At 34.6% G+C, this 24,343-nt stretch overlaps 1 protein-coding gene across 1 annotated transcript; it reads right to left on the bottom strand.

Moving 5' to 3' along the window:
* Nucleotides 1–2,963: 2,963 nt before the first annotated feature.
* On the bottom strand, nt 2,964–21,148 carry LOC136810571 (GPALPP motifs-containing protein 1-like). Its single transcript, XM_067067132.1, has 8 exons — nt 20,761–21,148; nt 19,909–20,018; nt 19,413–19,484; nt 17,337–17,409; nt 16,644–16,738; nt 15,672–15,782; nt 4,117–4,170; nt 2,964–3,881 (listed from the first exon to the last, which is right to left on the bottom strand). The coding sequence occupies exons 1-8, from the start codon at nt 21,101–21,103 to the stop codon at nt 3,720–3,722; spliced, it is 1,020 nt and encodes a 339-aa protein (XP_066923233.1). The 5' UTR covers nt 21,104–21,148; the 3' UTR covers nt 2,964–3,719.
* Between the last annotated feature and the right edge of the window lie 3,195 nt (nt 21,149–24,343).

Genomic DNA, 24,343 nt, shown 5'->3' with positions numbered 1-24,343 from the left:
GTATGTCATTTTGCATCAATGTGCAAAAATTCATAAAAAATATCAAGTACAGCTCGAGAAATTCAAGAAATACTGATTCCGGCGAAAAATAGGTTGTTCCGGCGATTTTTTTAAATAGGTCCGGCTTCAAAAATCAATTTATTGAAAATTTAAAACATGCTTGATGGGGCATTGCTATTAATAATGTTTTTGAATGAAAAAACATCAATTAAGGAAAAAGGCCAATGAAAATCTGCAAAAACAGCGATTTCCGGCATATTTCCGGCATTTTAAGCCGGAAAAAATTTTTTCTCAAAAATCGGACTCGGCCATGTTTTGGGCATTGTTAATACGCATCTTGGAGCAAAAAATCAGAAAAAACTAATGATAAAATCTCGAGAAAATGCCAAAAAACCAGTTTTTCCGGCATATTTCCGGCATTTCGCCGGAGAAATTTTTTTTTCCAAAATCGGGCTCCGTCACATTTTGGGCATTGCCATTTTGCATCATTGTGCCAAAAATCAGAAAAAAACTAATGAGCCAATCCTGAGAAAAGCTGGCAACAGACGAACGAACGGACGAACGAACGGACAAGGGTTATTTAAGGACTACCTTAGGTAGGTCCAAAAAGTCTTTAGTACATTGTATAGTATGTAGTATGGCTACCATGGCTAGTATATTATAATTATCTTTAGTGGTTCTTAAAAAACCAAGAATAACTTCTAACGATAGAAGATTCTATTAAAATCTAGGAGTCGTACATATTTCCATGAATATCTGTTGTTCCATATTGTTCTTAGAAAATGAGAGAAAAAAATAGAAGACCAAAAGCTTTTACACTGGATTCTTTATTAAAACGCATTAAATTTCTGAAACCAGCAAATTTGCCCTTGAAAAAACACAGAACGATTTAGGTGAATTTCTGGACTCGCAGTGTCCTAAATGTACTCTTCATTTAAACGCAACAGATTTTTGAAACCAACCGAAAAACTTTTTACAATGCATTCAAACTTGCCCTTGAAAAAAACACAGAATCATTTAGGTGAATTTTTGGTTTCGATTGCCTAAGAAGAGTCCTCACCAAACAAAACATTAGTCATCAAAATATGAAAATATTTTTCAAGAACATCTGATTATAGTTGTTTTTGCTCTGCTTGTATGAGAAACAAAATACAACCCAAACTACTACCCTAATTAATATGTGACCAAGAAAAATGAAACGGAAACCGAGTACAGTCTTCATAACCCGATTCGATCCTCTACAAATCAAATGTCTCCTTAACTCGAACAAGTTGTCTGATCCTTTTTGGTAAAAAACTCCATTATGTACAAAGATTGAGAAGCTTGTCAAAAAATGAGATCTACTTTATTGCTTTAGACTTATTGGTCAAAAAATGAGATCTATACTTATTGCTTTAGACTCATCCGGCTGAAAAGTAAAAGTACAGAAATACATTAGAGCCTCTTTAACTCGAACTTCTAACGTCGAATGTCTCCCTAACTCGAACAAATTCTCTAGTCCCTCCAGTTAACAATGTCATACAAGCCTTACTCCATAACTCGAATTTTCCTTTTTTCGTACGAAAGTTTTGTTCCCCTTTACGTGTTCGAGTTATGGAGACTTCACTATAATAACCTTGAGCGACCAATATGTTCCTAGGTAACTTCATCAATCATCTTACTCTAAAAACCATACATTATGCAATACCTCGAATTATGATTAGCTTTTACGATTAAAACGAGTTTTCCTCAGCAAAAAGGCTGATATTTCTTTTATGTACATGTACCTTTAAATGTCAGCTTGAGTGGGCATACACAAAACAAATGTCAAACAGTGCACTCTGTTATATATTCTATGATTGACTGAAATACAAATAAGATAGGACTTAATAACAAGTTAGCGAATAAACTGTAATAATTAGACTGGTTGGCGGATTTATTACAACATATGGCTCGACCTTTTATTTCATAGAAAACTTCAAATCAGGAAAAATAAATTTCTCTCTTTTTAGCGTACTCTTAGGTGCCTAATAAACGCCCCCCCCCCCCGCTTGTAAATTTTTTCGATTTTTTTCCAACCCCCCGGACCTTATTAGGACCCCCCCCCCCGTTTTATTAAATTCCCAGCTACCAAAAGGAAAGTTCCTTGTTTTACTCTAAAAATCCTAAATTTAGTCTATTCTGACCCTTTTTAGGGTTTTTTAAAGGTCGAAAAATGTTTCCACCCCCCCCCCCCCCCCGTTTATTTGGCACCTAAGAGTACACACAAACGTCTGCTAACTGATAGACTGATCAGTTTATATCGAACAATATCAGTCTTTTATTACACAACAACTGTATATTCTATTATTACGTTTTGTCAAATTCATTTTGGTAAACAGTTCACCTTGGTATTCTAACAAAAAATCGTCTCTTTTCATCTGTGGATCCAAAGCTTTTTTTTTCATTAAAATTGTCAAAGTAGACTGTATCTTTCGACCGTATCGTGTTACCACAAAGGAGCAACTGACATTTTAGGTAATTAGTATCAATCAAACATATCGTAAAATGATATTAGTAGCCATAAATGTGGACCTACCTTGTTTTGTTTACAGGAAACATTAAAATAACCTTCAGTTCCTGCTCAACATGCTTGACCAGCAAGACATTCATCACATTGAAAAATTAAATTAAATAAATACACTTTTTCAACCTTAGCCGCCAATTGTCGCGCGGGCATTTTTTTGTCTGCTTTATCACACTAAAACCGTCTCAGACCTTTTTTCGCACCCATAGACAATAAAAAAAGGTGTCGAAAAAAGATTGGATCGAGTTTAGGGAATAATTAAATGATTAAGTGGAACGCGCCTGACCGGTCGACAGTCAAAAAAGTGTATTAATAACGAGGAGGGCTGGTAACTAACGAACTAACAAACAAGGGTTAATCTGTAGGACCTATCCAGGTAGGTCGAATAAAGGTAAAGCAACAAAAAAGGTCAGCATCATGACTTCGCAATGGTATTATGTTTCATATCATAAAACACAAATCGAATACATATTAAAAAGTTGTTTTGCTCTTTATTTTTTGGATCGACCCAAACAAGATCTGTGTGTTATACGGTCTTACAGGGGAAATAAATCAATAAATCCATAATTACTCCGTAATAAATGATCGTTTTAAGTCCTGGCCCATTAACTGTTTCATCGCGTACCCTCTTGCTTAAAGACAGCTTTAGAGGCGTGCAAATCTCTGTTGCTACGTTGCTTTATTATTTCATTATACCTCATTTTTATTATAACTCTTTTCATGAAAATATGAAGCGTTCATAGTTCAAATTTATGTTCTTTCAAACAGTATACAATCCATCGAAATTAAGCCAGTGCTTTACGGTACCAGTCCTTGATGATGAGATGTCATTAATGAGAGACCCATCATCTGACTGCTTTTTCCCCCAATAAGTCTATCATTATGAAGGTAGTTGACGTTTTTGAGTTGGCCGTATGGACATCATAGCAGGCTTAATCATTCTCTTCTCCAGCACCTACCTCCTCGTTCAATATCAAAGAATTTTACATTCGAAATATTTTGTAAAATTTCTGATGTATAGATTATGTCATTCGCCTTTATCCTTACTTCACCCAAGATGCCCTTGGCAAAAGCTGTGATGTATTGCTTTTTTTAACGTTTAACAACAAGAAATTAAACGCGTACCTTTGAATTGATATTGAACCAGCCGGCACGACCCTAGTCTGAAGACCCTTCATAAAAACTTATTCTCGTAGCTGCCCGTTGAGAATTTAGAGCCAAAACCTTTAGCATCTTTGATGAATTTTTGTGTAGCCTTGGGGTCTTTTTGTCGAAGATTCAAATCACGTTCACGATCGAACGGTCGTCGAACCTTATCTCCAGCTTCTTCGTCAGTCTGCAAAAAAAAATTGAAACATGAAACGTTAAAAACTCGGAGGTTAGAGTAAAGTAAAATGATTAGTCGAAGGGCACTAATTTTCGTCGTACGAGGGTATGAAACAGTTTCTCAAATACAGTTTTCCATTCATACAGCTTTGGGGACAGGGATTGAAAAAAGGTTATCGCCCATTGGCAACCTTTGCCAAAACTATGGTCTAGTGAAAAAAAATTGGATAGATTAATTGTTATACCTTTTTCTTTTTCGTTTGGTGCATTTCCAGTAAGCTTTGTGGGCGGGTTGCAGTCTAAAAGAACAATGAAGACATAATGCTATAACTTCATTGCGTAGCTATGGCGTTGAGGGGAGAATGTTTCCTACAAGTAAATAATTAAAGAAGGTAGCACAGTTAACGAGACTCAAAATAGCTACAGATAACTTCAAATTTGATCTTATAGGAAGCTTAGTTTAAAACAAAAGCACGAACAAAGTCAAACATAAAGAAATGCCGTTCAACGCTTATCAGAGTAAAGTGAGAAAAACTACAGAGACCTTTTCTCCAACCTTGACCTTTTTCATCAATTGTTTTTATTTTAAGGAAGGGGAGGGGTCGAGGTCAACCTTGAAATCTTAAAATTGATATTTTCTACATTTCAACTCAGTCGCCTGCTTTGTTAGTATTTTACAGACCAGACGTTAAATTGTCTAAAACAATCTATTGGATCGGTAAATTTGGTTAATATTAGTTCCTTCAGATTGCTTTGGAATAAAATAGACTACTTTAATGCCATTGCTTTTCAAGTGTCGTTTATTTTAGCGCAAAATACATTCGCAAAAATGGCTATTTTCGCGCAATCAAACGCGCCTACGCTGTGCTTGACAGTTTTATACTTTTTTTTTAAGGATAAACTATATGTGAACATAAAACTAAAATATTAAGAACAAGTTAAGAACATTTTAAGGTTTTACAGGCTCTAAAACACCCGATTTCTTAGAAAGGTGGACAAAAAATACTCACAAAATAGCGAAAATAAGGACAATGTTAAGAAGATTTTTAGGCTTAAAAGTCAAAATGTTAAGAACATTCTAAGATTTAAAAAAAGTTTGGATGTTCTTATAAAAAAAACGTGTATCGATTAAGAAAGATTTTTGTTTTTAAAGGGACATAGCAGTACTTGCGAAATTTGTAAACAAACTGTATGCAGCAGATACAAAATCAAAACAAATATCACATGTCAAAATAAAAAATCAAACCAAATATGGCTAATTTTGATTGTTCAATTGTTTTACAAGTTTGTTTTGGACACGTGATTTTAATTGTTCTCTTTAATGACACATGGTTTGCGCAATGTTTACATTTTACTACTGTAATGTCCCTTTAATGTTGAGTCGGCAACAAGAAGGCCGGACCAAATCTTGAATGGCAGGTTTTCATGAATTAAAGTAAATTTTATTTTTGGAGTCTGAATGGAAAATAGATATTATTCTTGGAGTAAAATCAGAAAAAAGTGGTAAAATTTTTTGAATTGAAAATAAATATTAATTGGGTAAATGAATGTTTCAAAGTAAACGTAGGCATTGATTTATATTTATGGGCGAAAATAATTTATCACGCAAGGAAATTTTCTGTAAGTTCTATCATCTTACAATTACCGAGAAAATGAATAACTGTAAAATGGTCGATTTAAGTTGATAACGTAATGACTTGATATATTAAAACTCAAAATCTACTAAACGGAGGATAAAATTCCAAACAAGCTGGATACTGATTGCAACTACCTAATGATGAAAGTTACATAGAAATACATAGTTTGCAGAGGGGTCCGAACCCCCTAGGTTTATTTCATCCCCCCCTATATACCCATCCCCCCCTTCTGTAACGAAATTTTATCCCCCCTTTTTTTACAGAAAATCCGTTTCGAAGGAAACTTGCTCTATGCACCACCAAAATGATCAAAGAGTACAAAGTATATACATTCACGAGCCAACAATTTCACAATAAACTAGCGTTTTTACTTTAAAACAGACTGTGACCATTTGTATATGATTAAATTGACCAAAATTTCCAACCCCCCCTTTTTTATTTGATCCCCCCCTACATTCCCATCCCCCCCAGTTTTTTTGGCAAATCTTGGTACCCCCCCTACAAAGGCCCCCAGAAAAGTTGGCATCCCCCCCTATTAAAAAGGGGGGGTGCAAACTATGGCTAAATAAGAGCAGCTGTTACTCTAGGGGCTGAGTTAGGTCTCGTATGCGCATCGGCGTATAGCCATTTTTCTTTTGATCATGAAAGTATAGTCCTTGAAGAGTCAGAAAACGTGTGTGGGGTTATTTGGATCAGGTACAAATTTCCATAATGGCGGATTTTAGATTTTCAACCCTTTTTAGCCCTTTTGAAGGACTAACTCTTGAAGGACTATACTTTCATGATCAAAAGAAAAAATGACTATACGCCGATGTGCATACGAGAACTAACTCAGCCCCTAGAGTATGTTGATGTTGTGTAAAGTAAAAACATGAAACTCAGAGTACTGAAAAAAATGCAGTAGTTGTTTTTTTTCTTGATAATCTGAAACGCTCATTCGGTTGAGCACTCTTATAAACATTTAAGCTGAGCGATTTGAAATAAGGAGAAAAATGAAAACAATCAGTCATAGAAAATATAGCGTTAGCGAAAATGCATAACGCATTAAATTTCTTTAAAAATCGGACTCTATCACATTTAAGGTATTGCCATTTTGCTTCAGTGTGCAAAATTTCACGAAAAACTACAGCTCGAAAGATACAAAAAAAAACCATTTTTCCAGCAAAAAAAACATCTGTTCAGGTGATTTTTAGAAAATTCCGGGTGCAAAAATTGAATCGGCGATTTCGGGCATTTTTCGGGCATTTTTGGCCGGAAAAAAAAAATTCTAAAAAGTCGGACTCGACCCTGTTTTAAGCATGGCTAATACGCCTCTTTGCGCAAAAGATCAGAAAAAACTAAGAATGAATCTCGAAATAATGCAAAAAAAACGTTTTCTCCGGCATATTTCCGGCATTTTCGACTGGGAAATTGTTTTTCTCGAAAATCGGGCTCCGTCACATTTTGGACATTATGCATCTTTGTGCCAAAAATCAGACAAAACTAATGGTAACAGACGGACGGACAAACGAACAAAGGTTAATTTATAGGACCTCCAGGTAGGTCAAAAAATTCAGGCTCGACGCCGCAAATTTATTTTCCGTAGACGGGCGGAAATATCATAGCTTAATGGTCGGAAATATCATTTGATGGTCGGAAATATCTTTTGATGGTGGGAAATATCAAAAACTCTAAAAATTTGCTTCATCAGCGAAAAAATGTAAACAAAGATAGTATCAAAAAACTTGTTGTGTGTGCCAGACAAGAGTAGTTTTTTATTTTAAGATTTTGGGACACTATCTGAGAACTGTTCTACTTTCTTAGTTCTTTATAAAGTATTTTACAACCGGGGGGGGGGGGGGGGGGTTACTAGGGTTGCGAGTTGCGAGCTGACAGGGGGGTGCCGCCCGACTTTCGAACTTTGGACCCTTAGTGGGACTAAAAAGGAGAAAACAAAGGAAAATTTTGGGAATTTCACGACCCTTAGCGGGACTAATTTGACCAATTTTGAACAAATTTTGATTTTTCAGGGGGTAAAAAGTTGAAATTTTCCTATTTTTTCGACCCTTAGTGGGACTTTGGGAGTCAAAAAAAGGTACCCTTAAGGGCGGCGCATACCGTACCCTCCATTTGCCTAAGTACCCCCCCCCCCGGGATTTTACACAAGACGTAGACTGCTTTTTAGGGAGAGAAAGTGGTATTGACCTTTTTATTCAAACACGACTCTTCTTACTTTCTTGTCTTTTTTATATCCTTTCCCCCTCTAGCCCCCACTACTCTCAAATCACCCTAAAGCTAGTCCCAACCCTACCTGGACACCCTCCCATTCTAGACCTTACCCCGGGGGGGGGGGCACTCGATCTGAAAACGACCATACGTTCGGCGGAAAATTTGCCTTCCAAAATCGAACCCTTACAGTGCATCCAGCTGGCAGTGCATGCAGAGATAATTTGGCCAAAAATCACCCTTAGAGTGGGGGCTAGAGGAGGAAAGGATATAAAAAAGACAAGAAAGAACAAAGAGCCGTGTTTGAATAAAAAGGTAAATACCACTTTCTCTCCCTAAAAAGCTTGTCTGGCACACACAACAGGATGGCCAAACAACACCACCTTTGCTACCATCTTTGTTTACATTTTTTTGCTGATGAAGCATTTTTAAAAGCGCTGGATTCCACCATTAAATTTTCAAATTTTTAGAGTTTTGGATATTTCCGACCATTAATTTTTCAAATTTTCAAAGTTTTGGATATTTCCGACCATCAAAAGACATTTCCGACCATTACGCTATGATATATCCGACCATTAAAGATATTTCCGCCCGTCTACGGAAAAGAAATTTGCCTCGACGCTATGACAACTATTACTATTAAAGTAGCAAACAATCCACACTCTTGATAAGAACAATTTCATAAGAACAATGACGTTCAAAAATACCAAAATATAAGATCAATAAAAACAATTCTCGGGAAAATATGAATTAAACAAATTAGGGGGAAACTAGTAAGTAGGTCTACAACTGTAGGCGATCGTAGGCGACCCACTATTTATGTAGAGGAGGGTGCAACTCTTTCTCCCTGGATTGCTCAACTTACCCTTAATCCTTCCGTTAATTGCTGAGCACCAAGTAGATAGGCATCAATATTTCTTCCATTTTTGTACATGGAAAATTTACTGGTTCTTATAAAAAAGCTGTACGTTTTGATTTTATTTTAAATTAATATTGTTTTGCCTGCCGCCATAGTATTAGTAGAAATATTAATCAATGTATTTTCTGGTAACTTCATTCATCTTCCTCCATTAAAATTTAATTCTTATTCAAGCGGTTTTACCACTTTTTTCTTTTTCATTGAAATACAGCGGTAATTTTGTTTTGATTTTTATTCAAAAGTCTGTCGAAAATATCTTGGCCTCCTTAAGACAAAAATTTTTCTTTAATCGATATAAAATTGTCTCAAGCATGGCACGTCAAATCTTAATCACAATTTTTACAATATTGATTCTTCGTGTTTTTGGACAACAAATGCCTTTTTTAAAGTTCGAATCGATGGGTAAACACATGTCTATCTCAGGAATAACACCTTGGTATCATTCTGAAGTCAATTCAAAAGATGCTTGTTTTCGTATATGTCTCAAACAATTCACTGAATGCGAATTCGTACAATATAAAGAGATAAGTACAACACGATTCTTATGTTCACTTTATGATATCATCTCCGAAGTGTCTCAATACCTTTTCTCAGAAGAAGACCAGATGTTGGCCCGTGCAGTTCATCAAGATATGGAATGCCAAACATGGAGAGATCAAGATATAACCGAATCTGGTGTTTACTTTGTATTTCATAACCGAATGAAGCTCCATGTTTACTGCGAGATGTTAAGTAATGGAGAAAGCTGGACTACTATTCTTCAAAGAAGAGATGGCTCACTAGACTTCGATAAAAATTGGGAAACTTATAAACAAGGTTTTGGAAGTCCAAACACCGAATATTATATTGGAAATGAAATTGTACATCAAATGACAAGCGGTCGCCAAGTGTTCCTCAAACTAGAGGGGACATCTTTCGCAGGTACAAAGAAGAATGCTGTTTTCAAGGGATTCTATATCGAAAATGAAGCAAACAAATATCGTTTACATTGTGGAGAATTTGTTAGCGGAGATGCGGATATAAAGAAAGATTGGTGTCACAACAATAATTTTCCCTTCACCACTAAAGATGTTGACAATGATGAGAGATCGAGTGGTAATTGCGCAACTTCGAAAGGACCTTGGTGGCATCAGAATTGCATGAGAATGAATTTCTTTGGACCATACCCTCACGATGGGGAATCCGTTCCGAACCATAGTGGAATTTTGATTAGATCTTGGCTAGGCCAGTCTTTCAGTTTGAAAGAAGCTTCCATGGCTATCCGCAAGATTGAGTAAAATACACGTTTTCTTTTATAAGAACATCAAAAACTTTTGAAACCTATTGGGATGTTCTTAATTTTTTGGGTTTCAAGCTTAAAAATTTTCTTATTTTCACCATTTTGTGAAAATTTTTACCCATTTTCCTAAGAAAACGGGTATTTTTGAGTCCACAAAGCCTTTAGATGTTCTTAACTTGTTCTTAACATTTTGACCATCGAAGCTGTAGGTTCTTATATAGTTTGTTCTTATAAAAAAAACGTGTATGATTTAAATAGCATAATTTAACGTTCCTTTCTTTAATGGCTTACACACACTCTTTTAAGACACTAATGAAAGAACAGAAGCACAAATTTAAAAAATAAAAGTAATTATGAAAGCACACACATCAAATTTATAATGCGTGTCGATGTCAAACTACAAAGGCCATCCTTCCATCCTCCTGAACGAAGATTCTCATGGGCTGATAAAACAAATTATCAAGTAATCAAAGTGCATTACAAAGGAATTACTTGTCTGTACACAGACCCAGTATCTACAGCTAATTTCAAAATTCATTGCCGTAGAGGGTCTGTTGTCTTTTCTCATTTAAGATTTTTCAAACCGACCGCTGCGATGGAGTGTTGAGAGACGATGAGAGAAGTGTTGCTATTTATAAATCATACATTACTTCATCGAAGAGGTCTCCGTACGGGAATTTTTTGTCAAACAGATAATGCGCACATAGTGCACTACGAAGCGATAAATGTCAGATACACTCTGGTACAGAGAAAGGAAATTTTCACGAACAAAATAATGAATTTTATTTAAACAGCTGACGACGATTGTATCAACATGAAACTTTTAGTTCTGTAAAAAATATTCTGTGTAAAAATATTGTTAATCTTCAATTTAAAAAAAGTTAAAGACTTGCACTTGACGAAGTTCGCCACTATCTTTAAGAAAATCCTAAGAATTTCTAGATAATAACAAAACTAATTTAAGTAAGATTGAATATATTTGAATGCTCTTTAATTCGACATAATTGTATTGTATTGTATTCTACATAATTGAAAAAAACCGTCAAACTTCCTTGAATATTCTAATAAGCAACGCTCTACTATTCGACTAGACGATGTTATCGTCCGTTACAGTGATAATAAAGGCGGGAAAAATGGCGGTATGGCGTTATGGCGGTATACGGAAAAAAATCGGCGGGAGAGTTTCGAAGAAACGGACGATACCAATTTGGCGCACCTTCACTCAAACGATTTTGCCTGACTGACCTCTGAGAGAGGTCAGCGGGTTTTCGAGATTTTCCGTTTGCGTTTTTTGTTCGAACTGAGTGCAAACAGTGCTTAACGTTTGAGAAAGATGGCTGATGAAATTTCACTCAGATTGTTTTTATGAGATTTATTTTCATGGTGGAGAACAATTATTTCTACTTTTATTAGTCTTTTTTATGCATGAATTTTTGTGTACAGTATATAAGTCTTTAGTGTGTCAGTAGGGATTAGATTCCTCAAGATTTGCTTTTGGAAAAATCTTTTTGAATATGAACAACAACCTGACTGACTTTCCCCTCAAGATTCCATTTTAATCAGGTATGTTTTCCATTCTTTCCATTCCTTAAAATTTTCAGCTTGTGCTTTTATGTGGTTTATGTGCACGAGCTCTCACTCTATTCTCAACTACTTTATACCTCAAACTACTTTTTGATTTTTGATTGAAAATACTTTCCTTCATGTATATTTTTTCATGTTTGTTTCTAATCTAGTATTTTATTTTCCCAAGTTTCTAGGAATAGAACCTTTTAGAACTGGTGTTACAAATTCTAATTCTTCTTATTTATTGGGTGTTCAGATTGCCACTTCAATGGACATGGACAAACTTCTTTGAGATTTTTCTCGAAAAGTAAAAAGAGGGTGTTCTTAGGTTAGGTAGGGGCAATTAATTGAACCAGAACGTAGTTTATATTCAGTTAATTCCAGATGTACGAGTACATGAAAAACAAAACGTTTAAAAGTCATCATAATTTTTTGGCAAATTCACGGTGTGAAAGGTTGAAATTTTTCATGAATTGCACCTATTCACTGCAAATTCATGATATGTGCCATTCCAAGGTCTTCTGACATTACATCATGTATATACCCAATAGGTGATTCGTTGTAAGTGACGTAAAATAAGTCAATACTTCACTTTCAACCAATCAGCTGTGGACGACAATGATGGTGCATATCAAGAGTTAACCAAAAATGTTTTTGTGAAATCACCAAAAAGGTTTTGGTAATAAGTTTCCCTACTGCTTATATACCTTTTTATAAAATTATTCTGTGTTATTTTGTGTAATTTGTGAAATTGAACCAGTAGAACGTGGTTGGAAAATTGTTCTGTACGTTATATGAAGAATAAAACCAGTCAAAACAATCAAAAATGGTACTGCCAAATGCAAGCTGTAAATACTCATGTTGCTACCCCAAAATGTAAAAATTGTACTTACACATTCTGAAGCAATTGTTATTCCTTTACTATTCTACTACAGGTCAAGACATTCAGCGACAAAATTTTTTAGCATAATCTTGGGTTGCGGGAATTAAAATATTTCATATATATAATTTTTTGACTTATATATATTTTTTTATAAATAACTTCAGATTGAATGAATATCTCAAACAAAATTTGGTGAATTGTGTGGCAAAGGAATGTTTATATCATGTAAAAAAATTCCAGAATTATGCCAATTTTAGCAATTTTTTAACAAGAAATTCGGCTGTTTGAAAAAAGAAACTGTCTGACTGTTGTCGCCCTTTGCTGAAAAAACAAGATTTTGATTGGGGTATCTTTTGGGCATTTTTTATTTGCAAATTTCTACCAGTCTGTACAGAGAGTATACACACCAGATCTGAAGTCAATCTGAAGAGTGCTCTAGGATTTATGGTAATTTTAATGCTACATAAGTTAATATAAAATATGGTTTCGCAACAGCAGACAGTATAATGTTTATATAAAGAAGTTAGCAAAACAGAACTAAAACTAAAATTTTATCCTTATTTTTTAAAATTTATATAGGAAATCAGAAAAAAAACAAATTTTCAATTATAGAGATTACTTCAGGGATTTTAATTAGGGTGAGAATTTGTTCTAGCATTTTTTGGTTTAATTTCTCGAAACCCTGAAAAAGCTCAGTTTTTTTACTCCAATCAGCTGATTAAAAGCAATTGAAAGGCCATTTGTAGAATATGTAGTACGATATGTCTGAGAAAATAAAATATTTTATCTTTTTTTAAATAATCATTTTTTCCAGCTAGAATTTGGATAAGACTTTCAAGTAGCATTGTATGGTAGCAATAACAGCATCTTGCTGTACCATGAACGTCTACAACTTCCACCTAAGGCCAGAATATAATTATCTTTAAATATAGAATATGGTGGAAAATATTGTAAACAAATTGTCTTCAATTGTCAAACTATCCTGTAATGATTTTTTGTATCAGAATAAAACTCTTCTCTAGCTGCCAGAAGCACATAGTCTACCTTCAAATTGATACCATCTTCCAGACAAACAAAAATTAAAAACTTCAAAATGATTTCCTGTGGCTATAATTATACTTCTATACTACTGAACATGTCAAATATAAAAAATATAAAAGTTAAAAATTAGTAACTTGTAGAATTTCTAACAAAACAAAAATAGGGAGTATTGAAAAGAAGGTAAAAAGCTGTTTTTATCAGAAGGGAAATGTGTAAAATGATACTAAATGTACAGCAAGTGTGGTGTCTTTGAGTTAAATTACTGTAGTTAAAAAGAAGAAAAATGAAGGTTGGAAGTAAAAAATATTAACAACAAACCTGTTAGTCTTTGTGTTTCGGAAGACAAAAAGTATGTTAAACATATGAAGCATGGCTCTTAAAATTTAAATACTTGTTGCAAATAAATTGCAAACTAACATTCTAAATTTGAGCTACAAAATAAACCCATAAAGAAAAGAATTTCATGCAAAAAAATCCTTCAGCCAGTGTAGAAAAGTAAAAGTTGATGCTGTGCGTTTTCGAATGTTTTGAAAATGGCCGCACCGAATCGTCAATAATACGCAAAGGCAAATCCACGGCTTTTTTCAGTTTTTTTGCTTTTGCGCCAAATTGGTATCGTCTACACTGTAAACATCTCCGCCACTGCTTACTCCACCCGAATTTATCACGCCTCTCCTAAACTATTCCCTTTTTTAGTGATCTTGTGTAGACGATAGGATCGTCTACTATTCGACATTCTATTATTCGATAAGCCCCCGATGGAAATTTGAAGTTGTTCCTTGAAATATATCTAGTGTGTAAAGACCATCTTGCATCCTCTGCACAAAATTTTTCGTCCGACACCCTAAAGCTCTGAAGGTCGGGTAATTCTTCAACATTTGGAATATTTAGATTATGGGATTTCACCAGAACGCGTCAATGATTTGAGTGGGGAGCTTGAACCCAAACCCTCATTCCTTTACGAGAGAAAATTGGCCCGCTCTTTTAGAGCTTTAGCGTGGGCGGACGCCAACCCATCATCCGAATATCAGATAAGCGTAAAAGAGGCCTTTACGGTGAATATTTTGTAAATGACAATTTGTTTTTGCGCTCGAATAAGTATTTCGAAATTTATTTTCTTAAAACAGGCAAATATCAAAGGTTTCTTCTGGCGAGCTAATTTTTCAACAAACTCTTGTAAATTTGTCCTGATTCATGCTTAAAAAAGTTTCGATTATAATTTTCTTCAACAGCTAGCTCAATATTTCGACAAGACATTTGCCTCTTGTTTGTCGGATTAGAGTATGAAAGTCTTTTTCAAATTAGCTGGCAGTGTTTTTTCAAACCTCAATAACCTTTGATATAAATTTGAATTAAGTAGCGATTTTGTGCTCATTGAAAAGACAAACAGGATTGTCATAAAGAAAAAAATCAAAAAAGATCGGAAAATGAATATTGAAAATGAAGAAGAAGAAAATCAACTTCTTCAATAATTGTGCTGTAAGTATCATTTTCACACGAGTGATTCTTTGATCTTAGAACATCATTAATGTGAAAAAAAAAAATTCAAACAAATTTATTCCATCGAAAGATATAGTCCAAAGTTTAACAATGATTGACTTCAAAAATCATCAAAAAACAACAAAAAAGAGCCCTTTATTAAGTCAACCAGGGCAAAGTTTTAGGCTGTATTTTTTGATTGAATGAATATTTCTTAAATCTTTTTCACATTTATGACGTTTAAAGATTGAAAAGTTTCTGATTCAAAAATGAAGTCAACCAGGGCAAAGTTTTACGCTGTATTTTTTGATTGAATGAATATTTTTTTAAATCTTTTTCACATTTGTGACATTTTAAGATTGAAGAGTTTCTGATTCAAAAATGAAGATCATAGCATTATTTTACAAGAAGTTGATTTTCTTCTTCTTCATTTTTCATCTTCGATTTTCCATTTTTTGAATTGTTTTCTTTTTTGATAATATTCCACTCCAGATTATCTTTTTAACGAGCACAAAACCGCTAACTAATTCAAATTCTATCAAAAGTTATTGAGGTTTGAAAAAACACTGCCAGCTAATTTGAAATAGACTTTCCTATCAACTGTATTAATATTTATTCGGTCAATACCTTACATTTTAAACTCTGTCAAACAAATGATCATCACAAGCGGGAACAATATTTAATTTTTGACATCGACAAATATTCTGCATTATTGTCCTCATAAACGGTTATTATAGGATTAAAATTGCCATCGTCATCATAAAGAATTCTCTTTATTTTTGTCTACTTACGTTATACTGTTGCACTCTAGATTGCATTTCCAACTCTTCCTTGGTAGGAACTTTCGCTGGTGCTTTCTCTTGCTTACGTTTTTCACCCGCCATCGCAGCTTGTTGTCTTTCCTAAAAGATAAAAGATTGAAATAGAGAGGGAAAGAATTCCTGATATTTATGTCGTAAAATTTAAGTATCGAAAATAGCCCATGCGTTCGCCACTTGTCTATTGTTTAAATTCAAAACTAATGCCAAACACCTAGTACCCAGTATTTTTTGGGTGGTTCCTTGTATATGTGTTCGTGAATATCACGAATTATAACATCAGTAGTTCTTGCCAATCGGAGCATTAAAAAGAGTTTAAAATCATTACAAATTTTGTTTTTAAAATGCAAACAAATGCCTTGGACATGGAATAGAAACATGGCAACAATAAAGAGAAAGTCATGAATTTTGACCTTATGGTTTACAATTGGAAAAAGAGAAAGTCATGATTTTTGCGAAAATTGCGTGAATCGCATGATTTTTACTAAAAGGATAAAGGCTACAGTTAGAATTCGAAGAAGATGCCACGCAAACATAGATAAAACGCTGGATCCATTCCGTCGTATAGACGTCACCCGCGTTTTTTTTACGCAATTAACGTCTATTCCACTTTGCGACTTTTTCGAATGTCTTGAGCCCGGGTTTTCGGGCTCTAAACATTCGATTTTTTGACGTCACTTTTAACTTTCGAAGCTCCTGCAATAGCAAAAGAATCGAATTTACGTCAAAACATTTGAAAGGCTTCTATTTTTCAAAAATCGTCAAAGTGGAACTCACTAAGAAACGAGATGAGAAATCCCAGTTTTAGTGAGGTGCTCGCTCTCCGTCATACAGAATGTGGCGAAATAAAGGTTTTAGGGCGTCACTTGTTCCCGCCTGGGTAAGTTTGAAGATTCAACTTTTACAGATTTCGGTTATAATCTAATTGGTATAAGCCCTCCTTACCATTCGTTTCCTTTCTTTATCAGCAGGTGTATCCGTCCACACCGAACGATCACCGCAATCGACCGCTTTCGAGCGAAACGTACGTGGCCCCATGCCTTGAAAAAAAAGAGGAAAAACGCTAAGATTATTTTGTTGTTTTTCACCAATCTCTAAAAATAACAGGGATTTAGAAGGTTTAGTAATAAAGTGATTTCTATGAAGACGGAACTACGTTCTTAAGTGACTGAAAACTAAATTTTTGAGAGAAAATGGAAGAAAAACCCACAAAGTTTGAGATATTTATAATACTTGTAGACTGGAACTAGGCTTCCTAAAGTTTTAGAGTAAAAGCTCATTTTTAAAGATACATATATACTATATACTATTTTCGAATGAAGTTAATGAGTTTTATTTCAAAACTAATAGTTTCACGCCGTGGAGACTGATTTTTTCAACTGATGATCGTCTCCACGGCGTGAAACTATTAGTTTTGAAATAAAACTCATTAACTTCATTCGATAATAGTATATATATGCTTCCGATTCCGATTGGTCAAGCACTCTTCTGATGAATGAGAGTTCAACTCAACAAGAAGTAAAGATACATATATAAATATTCGGCAAGATTTCCAGGCTATTTTTAGCTTACAAAAAGGCATATTAAAAGGCTTTATAAATGAAGTTGAAACGAGTATTCATATCACCTTAGACTTACCAAAATTTTTACTGAATTCAGGAGGTAGTTCTAACATCCAGTTTTCGCGTTGGGCGGGTCCATCTCCTTCAGCCTGTATAGAAAAATTAAAAGTTTACGATGCTCAGGAAATACAATGCGCTACCTTAATTCAAATAGGGCTGAAGTCCAGGTACCCCCCCCCCAGTTCAAAAGGGGCCTAAGTCCAATTTATGAAATTTGAGATCTGTTTTTCTCAATTTCTGGCTCATTTGCTCTCTTTTGATGTACATAACAAGTAGTTTTTAAAGTCAAAAAGGGCCTAAGTCCATCATTTTTTTACAATAAAAGGGCCTAAGTCCATCATTTTTTTACAATAAAAGGGCCTAAGTCCATCATTTTTTTACAATAAAGGGCCTAAGTCCATCATTTTTTTACAATAAAAGGGCCTAAGTCCATCATTTTTTTACAATAAAAGGGCCTAAGTCCATCATTTTTTACAATAAAAGGGCCTAAGTCCATCATTTTTTTACAATAAAAGGGCCTAAGTCCATCATTTTTTTACAATAAAAGGGCCTAAGTCCATCATTTTTTACAATAGAAGGGCCTAAGTCCATCATTTTTTTACAATAAAAGGGCCTAAGTCCATATTTTTTACAATAAAAGGGCCTAAGTCCATCATTTTTTTTACAATAAAGGGCCTAAGTCCATCATTTTTTACAATAAAAGGGCCTAAGTCCATCATTTTTTTACAATAAAAGGGCCTAAGTCCATCATTTTTTTACAATAAAGGGCCTAAGTCCATCATTTTTTTACAATAAAAGTCCCTTTTTTTACTAAGCCATCATTTTTTTACAATAAAAGGGCCTAAGTCCATCATTTTTTCACAATAAAAGGGCCTAAGTCCATCATTTTTTACAATAAAAGGGCCTAAGTCCATCATTTTTTCACAATAAAAGGGGCACCTAAGTCCTCATTTTTCACCATAATAAAGGGCCTAAGTCCATCATTTTTCCATCCAATAAAAGGGCCTAAGTCATCATTTTTCACCATAATAAAGGGCCTAAGTCCATCATTTTTTCACAATAAAAGGGCCTAAGTCCATCATTTTTTCACAATAAAATGGCCTAAGTCCATCATTTTTTCACAATAAAAGGGCCTAAGTCCATCATTTTTTCACAATAAAAGGGCCTAAGTCCACCAAAATAAGTTTGTTAAGTTTTAAAGAGTCATAAGTTCAATTGAATTGCAAATGGGCCTAAGTCCATGCATCTTAAAAAAAGTTTAATTGAGTTTTTCTTTTTTTTACTGAGATTGTGTTTTCTCTTTATCTTGAATCTAGGTGTAAGTGGCTTAATTTTGGAGTGTCATATGTGCAGGTTTTGAACTTTAAAAGGCAGAAATTAACCCTCACACATTTTTCAAAATTTATGTTTAATTCAAAAAAGGCCTAAGTCCACTCTGTATATGTTCATGGTTGCACCTGTTATGTACAAAAATATCTACTTTCCAAAAAAATGCCTTTTTATTGAAAAAGCAACTTATATATATATATATGGTTTCAGAATCAAGGAAAAGCTTTCATTGAAATTTTCTCAAAAAGACCAAAATGGACTTAGGTCCCTTTTGAATTAAGGCTCACAGGACTTAGGCCCCTTTTGAATTAAGGCTCACTTGACTTCGGTCCCTTTTGAATTAAGGTGAATGGAGTCTCTTTAATTCGAACCTCTTTAACTCGAATATTTCCTTAACTAGTAAGAACGAAAACTTTCCTTCACGTATTCTTACCTTTTTTACTTTAATTTCAAGCCTAATAATATGTTCTAAGAATGTTCTTAAAATATTCTCATTTTTAACATTCTGTGAATTTTTTGGTCTAATTTCTTGCGAAATTGAATGTTTGTTTGCATTAGAACAGCCGCATGCCAAAAAAATGTATTATAATACAAAAAAATAAAAACCCAGTTTCTAGTTTCCGTATATGTACCACTTATAAAGCCCGGAGACATTGTCCCGGAACGCTATAAAACAATTCTACTGCTTAGGGTAAAACAAATAATAGAGTGTACATAAGTACATGGCTACAGTATGTCAAAGTAGAAAATTTCATCAACTAACTTTTCCAGTCAACTTGTTCCTCATGGCTGAAGCTCGTTCTTCGAATTCCTCTGCTACGCTTTTAGCTGATGCCTGCAGTTGTATGAAATATAGAGAAATATTTAGAATGAGTTTGGTGGAGATTGAATAATAGAACTAGACAAAGTATAAATCTTAAGTTACTTAAGTATTTCTGTTCTACTAGTGAGAGTATTGTACTAATAGTACAGTAGAGGGCAAACCTTTAGAATCCTTAGAATCTTTCGTGGCACGCAACCGCATGTGATCAGTTCGAAAGAAATTAGGATATTGAAACTTTTTTGAGAGGCCTGGCAAATGTTTTTACGGTTTTTATCTAAAACCTAATTTATTACTAAGCATACTTTTTTGGCAATATAAACGATATTCTTTAGTTTGTAAATAGAATGTCGAATGTAAATGAAAATGACATCCTGAATGTGGGAGTTTGCTACCTTCCAGAAAGTGAAAAAAAATCCAGACGATATAATCAACTTACCTCCTCAGCAAATGATGGGAGAAGAGGACCAACTATTTCATCATCATCCTCATCATCATATCCGTCATCTTCACTGATTTCGCTTTTGTTGTTTGCATTTAAACTGGCATCTATTAAAAAAAATATACTCGAAATGATATACATTCATTTTGATTTAGATTGGACGTTATCAAACCATAATAAAAAGCTTTTTAAAAAATTGTTGAAGAATACTTAATTGCTTACTAGAAATATCATACTTTTGTCTGAGACCATAGTTTGGACCCCCCCCCCTTTCTTAAGGGGGGATTACAACTTCCAAAAAAGTGAAGATGGGGAGGGATCAGAAATTTTCACTAAAAAGGGGGGGGATAGCAAGGAGGGGGATCGTTTAAGAAGGGGAGCTTACATATATTGTAGATTATTTTCCAGCACTGTTATGAAATTTGGTCTGCATATGAAAGGAAGTTCTTTATTTTCACTAAAAAGTGGTATTATATTTGCCAGACCTAATTTTTCCTTACTGTTTCCCTTCCCTTTTTACCATAAAAGAATTAGCCCGAAACCCTTGGGGGATAGGCATTTTTAAAGGTTGGGGGATGCCAAGAAGGGGGGATCATTTAAGAAGGGGGTGGATCAGACCCCTTTCCGCACTATGTAGTCTTTCCAATTCCTACTGTAGTATTCATTTTTAATCTTTTCTGACCTTCCATGAGAAGCTCATTCTACCAAAGGCATCCTACATATTACAAGCCCTAAGCAATCAGATTTCAAAAAAATCTTTCAATAAGAGCTTTGACGAATTTTGAATTTTTATTGTAATTTTCGACTTCACAAAAATAACAGAATTTATCAAACTTATATGCAACATACCAGGTCTCTTCCCCATACCAGGGGGTAGAGCAGGTCCATAGGATTTTGATTCACATGTTGATTGAACGTTCATGGATGAGCTTGCAGGTCCAAGAGGAGAATCGTCATCGTCGTCATTACTTTCTTGACTTTTTCTTAAATGTGGTGGAAGCAATGGTCCAATAGATTGTGTATCATTCTTGACAAAACTTGGTTGGGACGGCCCTATTGAACTTTCTTTACTTTTTTTTAGATATGGTGGTAAAGCAGGCCCAACGTATTCTTTTTGTGATTTTTCATCCTTAACATTTTCAGTATTCTTTTTCATTAGATGAGGAGGTAATTGGGGACCAATACCAGCCATTTTATATATTTTGATCTTCAATTTTTTGTATCTGTAAAAAATACTATATACAAAATAAAAATCCGCAAATAGTCTTATAATCTTGTACCTTATAAGTTTATTAATTTTGGTGTGAGTTTTGGCAGATGGCAGAATTTGTAAAATTTAGCCGGCAATTAAAAAATTGGCATGTGGGGAAATTTCAGTCACTTGTTAATCAAAAATTACTAGGTACTTTGAGAGGCCTAGAATCTTTGAGTTAGAAAACTTTGAGTTAGTAATTTTTTAGTTAGCTGAATTATGATGTCATAAAAGTACAAATTATGAAATCACTCTAACTTGAGTTTTCATTTTCAAAAAAAAGATTTTTGAGTTAGAATTAATTCGAATTTTTTTTTCACAAAAAGCTTTTTGAGTTAGCTAACTCAGATTTTTTTTCACAAATCCTTTTTTCAATTTAGCTTACTTGAATCTTTTTGTAGAAAAAATTTTTCTAAGAGTCTTCAGGGTGTGATTTATTGATGTCTCAGATTTTGCTGAAATTTTGCTCAAAATGATCTCTTTAATGAGAAAGGAAGATCCTAAAAATTTCAGCTTCATATCTCAAGCAGTTCTCAAGATATGGGGTTTTGAAAATTTTGATTTTGAGCAATTTTCTGCCCCCAAGTTTTTGAAAATCTGTAAGGTGCAAAATCCAATAATAAATAATTTCTCATAGTTGGTTTTAGGGGCTGATTTTTTAGCGGCTATTTTTAATATATTTTAATCAAATCTGCCACATTTAATACCTGCTAAAATTAATACAGATCATATTGTAGACTGCGACACAATTAAAGTTTCCCTGAAATATATTGAAACATGGAGTTATCACAATTCTAATTATATATAATATTCATAAAGTGGAGTTTTTTTAACGAAATCCAACATGACAATATGCGCCTAACAAAAGACTGTCTATTCAGCAAGAAGACAGCTTTGCAAAAGTTACAGAATTGAAAATAAAGGGAAAACGATAATACTATCTACTGATGATCCACGGCATGCACTAACGTAAAGCTAGACTCTTTGCTCATTGAGAAAATGATTGGACAGGCGGATTGACTGCACAAAATGGTAGAACTTAGCTGTGATCCCAATCAAAAATAAACCCCTGTTTTGTGACATTTTTACTGTCAGCCACTAAATTTACCCTAACTTGGAAAAATTAAGTGACTTACTCTTAGGACCGCTTTGTTGGTTAAGCTGAGGAAATTTGCTATCCATTGCATAAAGAGCAAATTTTTGTGGCTTACCTAAAGGGGAGTTACACGCAAATGAAGTGTAGGAAAAAAATGTGGCTTACTGGTCATGTGGCTTACACTACCAAGAAATTTTATAGGCTGAGTTCTCAATAATGGAAACAGTCAGAAATATACTAGCAAAGGGCTAAATTTTTAATAGCTGCACTGATTTCTGGCTTACAGTTTGTTAAGTGGGCGAAAATGTGGCTTACGCAAGGGAAATGTAGGTGAATAGGTGGAATATAGATGAAATCTCATGTCTAACATTTTTTAAGTTTTTGGCACTCAATCATTAAAGTATAACACCAGTAGGTGTAAAAAATTACAAAAATTATGTTGTAAGTACAATTTTGTGGCTTACAAAGTCACGTTAAAAATTATAGAAAAGCAAGCCACAAAAAAGTACATTTAATTAGCTACTGTCAACTGCTCCAACTTGGGACGAGTGTTCGCAACATATGGGACTTGTTGATATCTGGCCTGTATTTTCACTTACTGTTATATCTCTTTGACAACAAATTTGTTTCGATAACTCCACCAAGTTTATCAATCATACTTTCTGCCATAACATGTCAAGATAACTCTCACTGATAGCGCGCCCTTTTTAACTTTTGTTTTTATTCAAAATGAGCGGACGCCGAATGGAGAACTAGAGAACACCTGCCGCCTAACCGCCTACCGCCCAAATGGATTAAAAAATAGCGAGTGTGTGATCCATCGCTTTGCCACTAATTTGGTCTTCTTTGTTCCACTCGCTCGTGTTCCATTATGGATTTTTTTTCATATTTCGATTTAAAAGCCTACTCGGTGCGAAAGAGAAATCATTAAACTCAAATCAAATCACTTTGGAGGTTCGGTGAAATGGTGGTGGAATGGCCGTCCCATGTTGCGTAAGATAGTCCCAATTTGGAGCAGTTGACGGTAGAAAGTATGTACATTTAACTTTTTTTTTTAATTCAACCTTTCATCTGTCACGTTAAGAAAGTCCCCATTATAAGATCTCTTATCTAATTTGTGTGGCTTACATTTCTAAAAAAGATACAAATTTTGAGTTGAAGCCACATTTTTAGCCCAATTAACGAGAAAAAAAAATTTCATTCATAATGTCTTAGTATTTCCCACAACATTGTAAAATTTCAAGACTTATCGATTAAGACTTCAATATATATAATATGACAAGAAGTTGTTTTTGGCATTTTTCAAAATGTCACACTATTTTGATTAGGAGCTTTGACAATCAAACAAAGGAACCTTTTTGAGTCAAAATTTATATATCATTCTACCTGAAGACTATAATATACTAAAGAGAACAGGAGGGCATTCCTGGCAGTGGCGGCCTGGCAGGGGGTGGAGGGTGTGCAGTGCACCACCCAGAAGGATCTGAGAGGTTTTTAAGGGGGCGCCAAAATTTTGTTGATGTTTAATTGGGCAATTTGGCGCACCTGCGGCGCTTTCTTTTTCCTTCTTGCATCCTTTCTCAAAAATTTTTTCAAAACTTCTATCAATATTGAATCAGAACATAGTTCGCACCCCCCCCCCCTTTATGAAGGGGGGGGGGGGTAGCGATGTTCAGAAAATCTCAGAAAGGGGGGGGGTGAGAATTTTTTCTAGAAAGGGGAAGTTTTCAGAAAGGGGGGGGGGTCATCAGAAAGGGGGGAAGATGGCAGTTGTGTTTTTTTTTGGTTTTCCAAATTAGAATTTTATTTTATTACAATGCTCGAAAGAAGTTCACTTTTACATTTGATCAAAGCATCACCAACAATTAATTCCATATTTGCTTATTTCACTGATGTCGCTTTTCACCGTAGAATTAGGTAGGATTTGAAAATTTTGAGGGGGGTAGCATCAAATTTTAAAAGGGGGAAGAACCTAGGGTAGGGGGGGTAGCTCTAGGGCAGGGGGGGTAGTGACCCCCTTCCGAACTATGACAGAAGTAAGAGAAGTGTTGTGTATACACCATGGGTTAATAGCCTGGAGATCC

The sequence above is a fragment of the Clytia hemisphaerica genome, unplaced genomic scaffold (assembly GCF_902728285.1).
Source record: "Clytia hemisphaerica strain Z4C2 unplaced genomic scaffold, Clytia hemisphaerica genome assembly, whole genome shotgun sequence".
Lineage (NCBI taxonomy): Eukaryota > Metazoa > Cnidaria > Hydrozoa > Leptothecata > Clytiidae > Clytia > Clytia hemisphaerica.
This window is presented reverse-complemented; position numbering and strand designations above follow the sequence as displayed.

Excerpts from the sequence above, each read along its gene's own strand:
- LOC136810571 (XM_067067132.1), bottom strand. The coding sequence starts at position 21,103 with ATGGCTGGTATTGGTCCCCAATTACCTCCTCATCTAATGAAAAAGAAT. Across the intron at positions 19,485-19,908 it reads TCCCATCATTTGCTGAGGAG|GCATCAGCTAAAAGCGTAGC; the intron begins GTAAGTTGATTA and ends ATACAACTGCAG. Across the intron at positions 3,882-4,116 it reads ACCAAACGAAAAAGAAAAAG|ACTGACGAAGAAGCTGGAGA; the intron begins GTATAACAATTA and ends TTTTTTTTGCAG.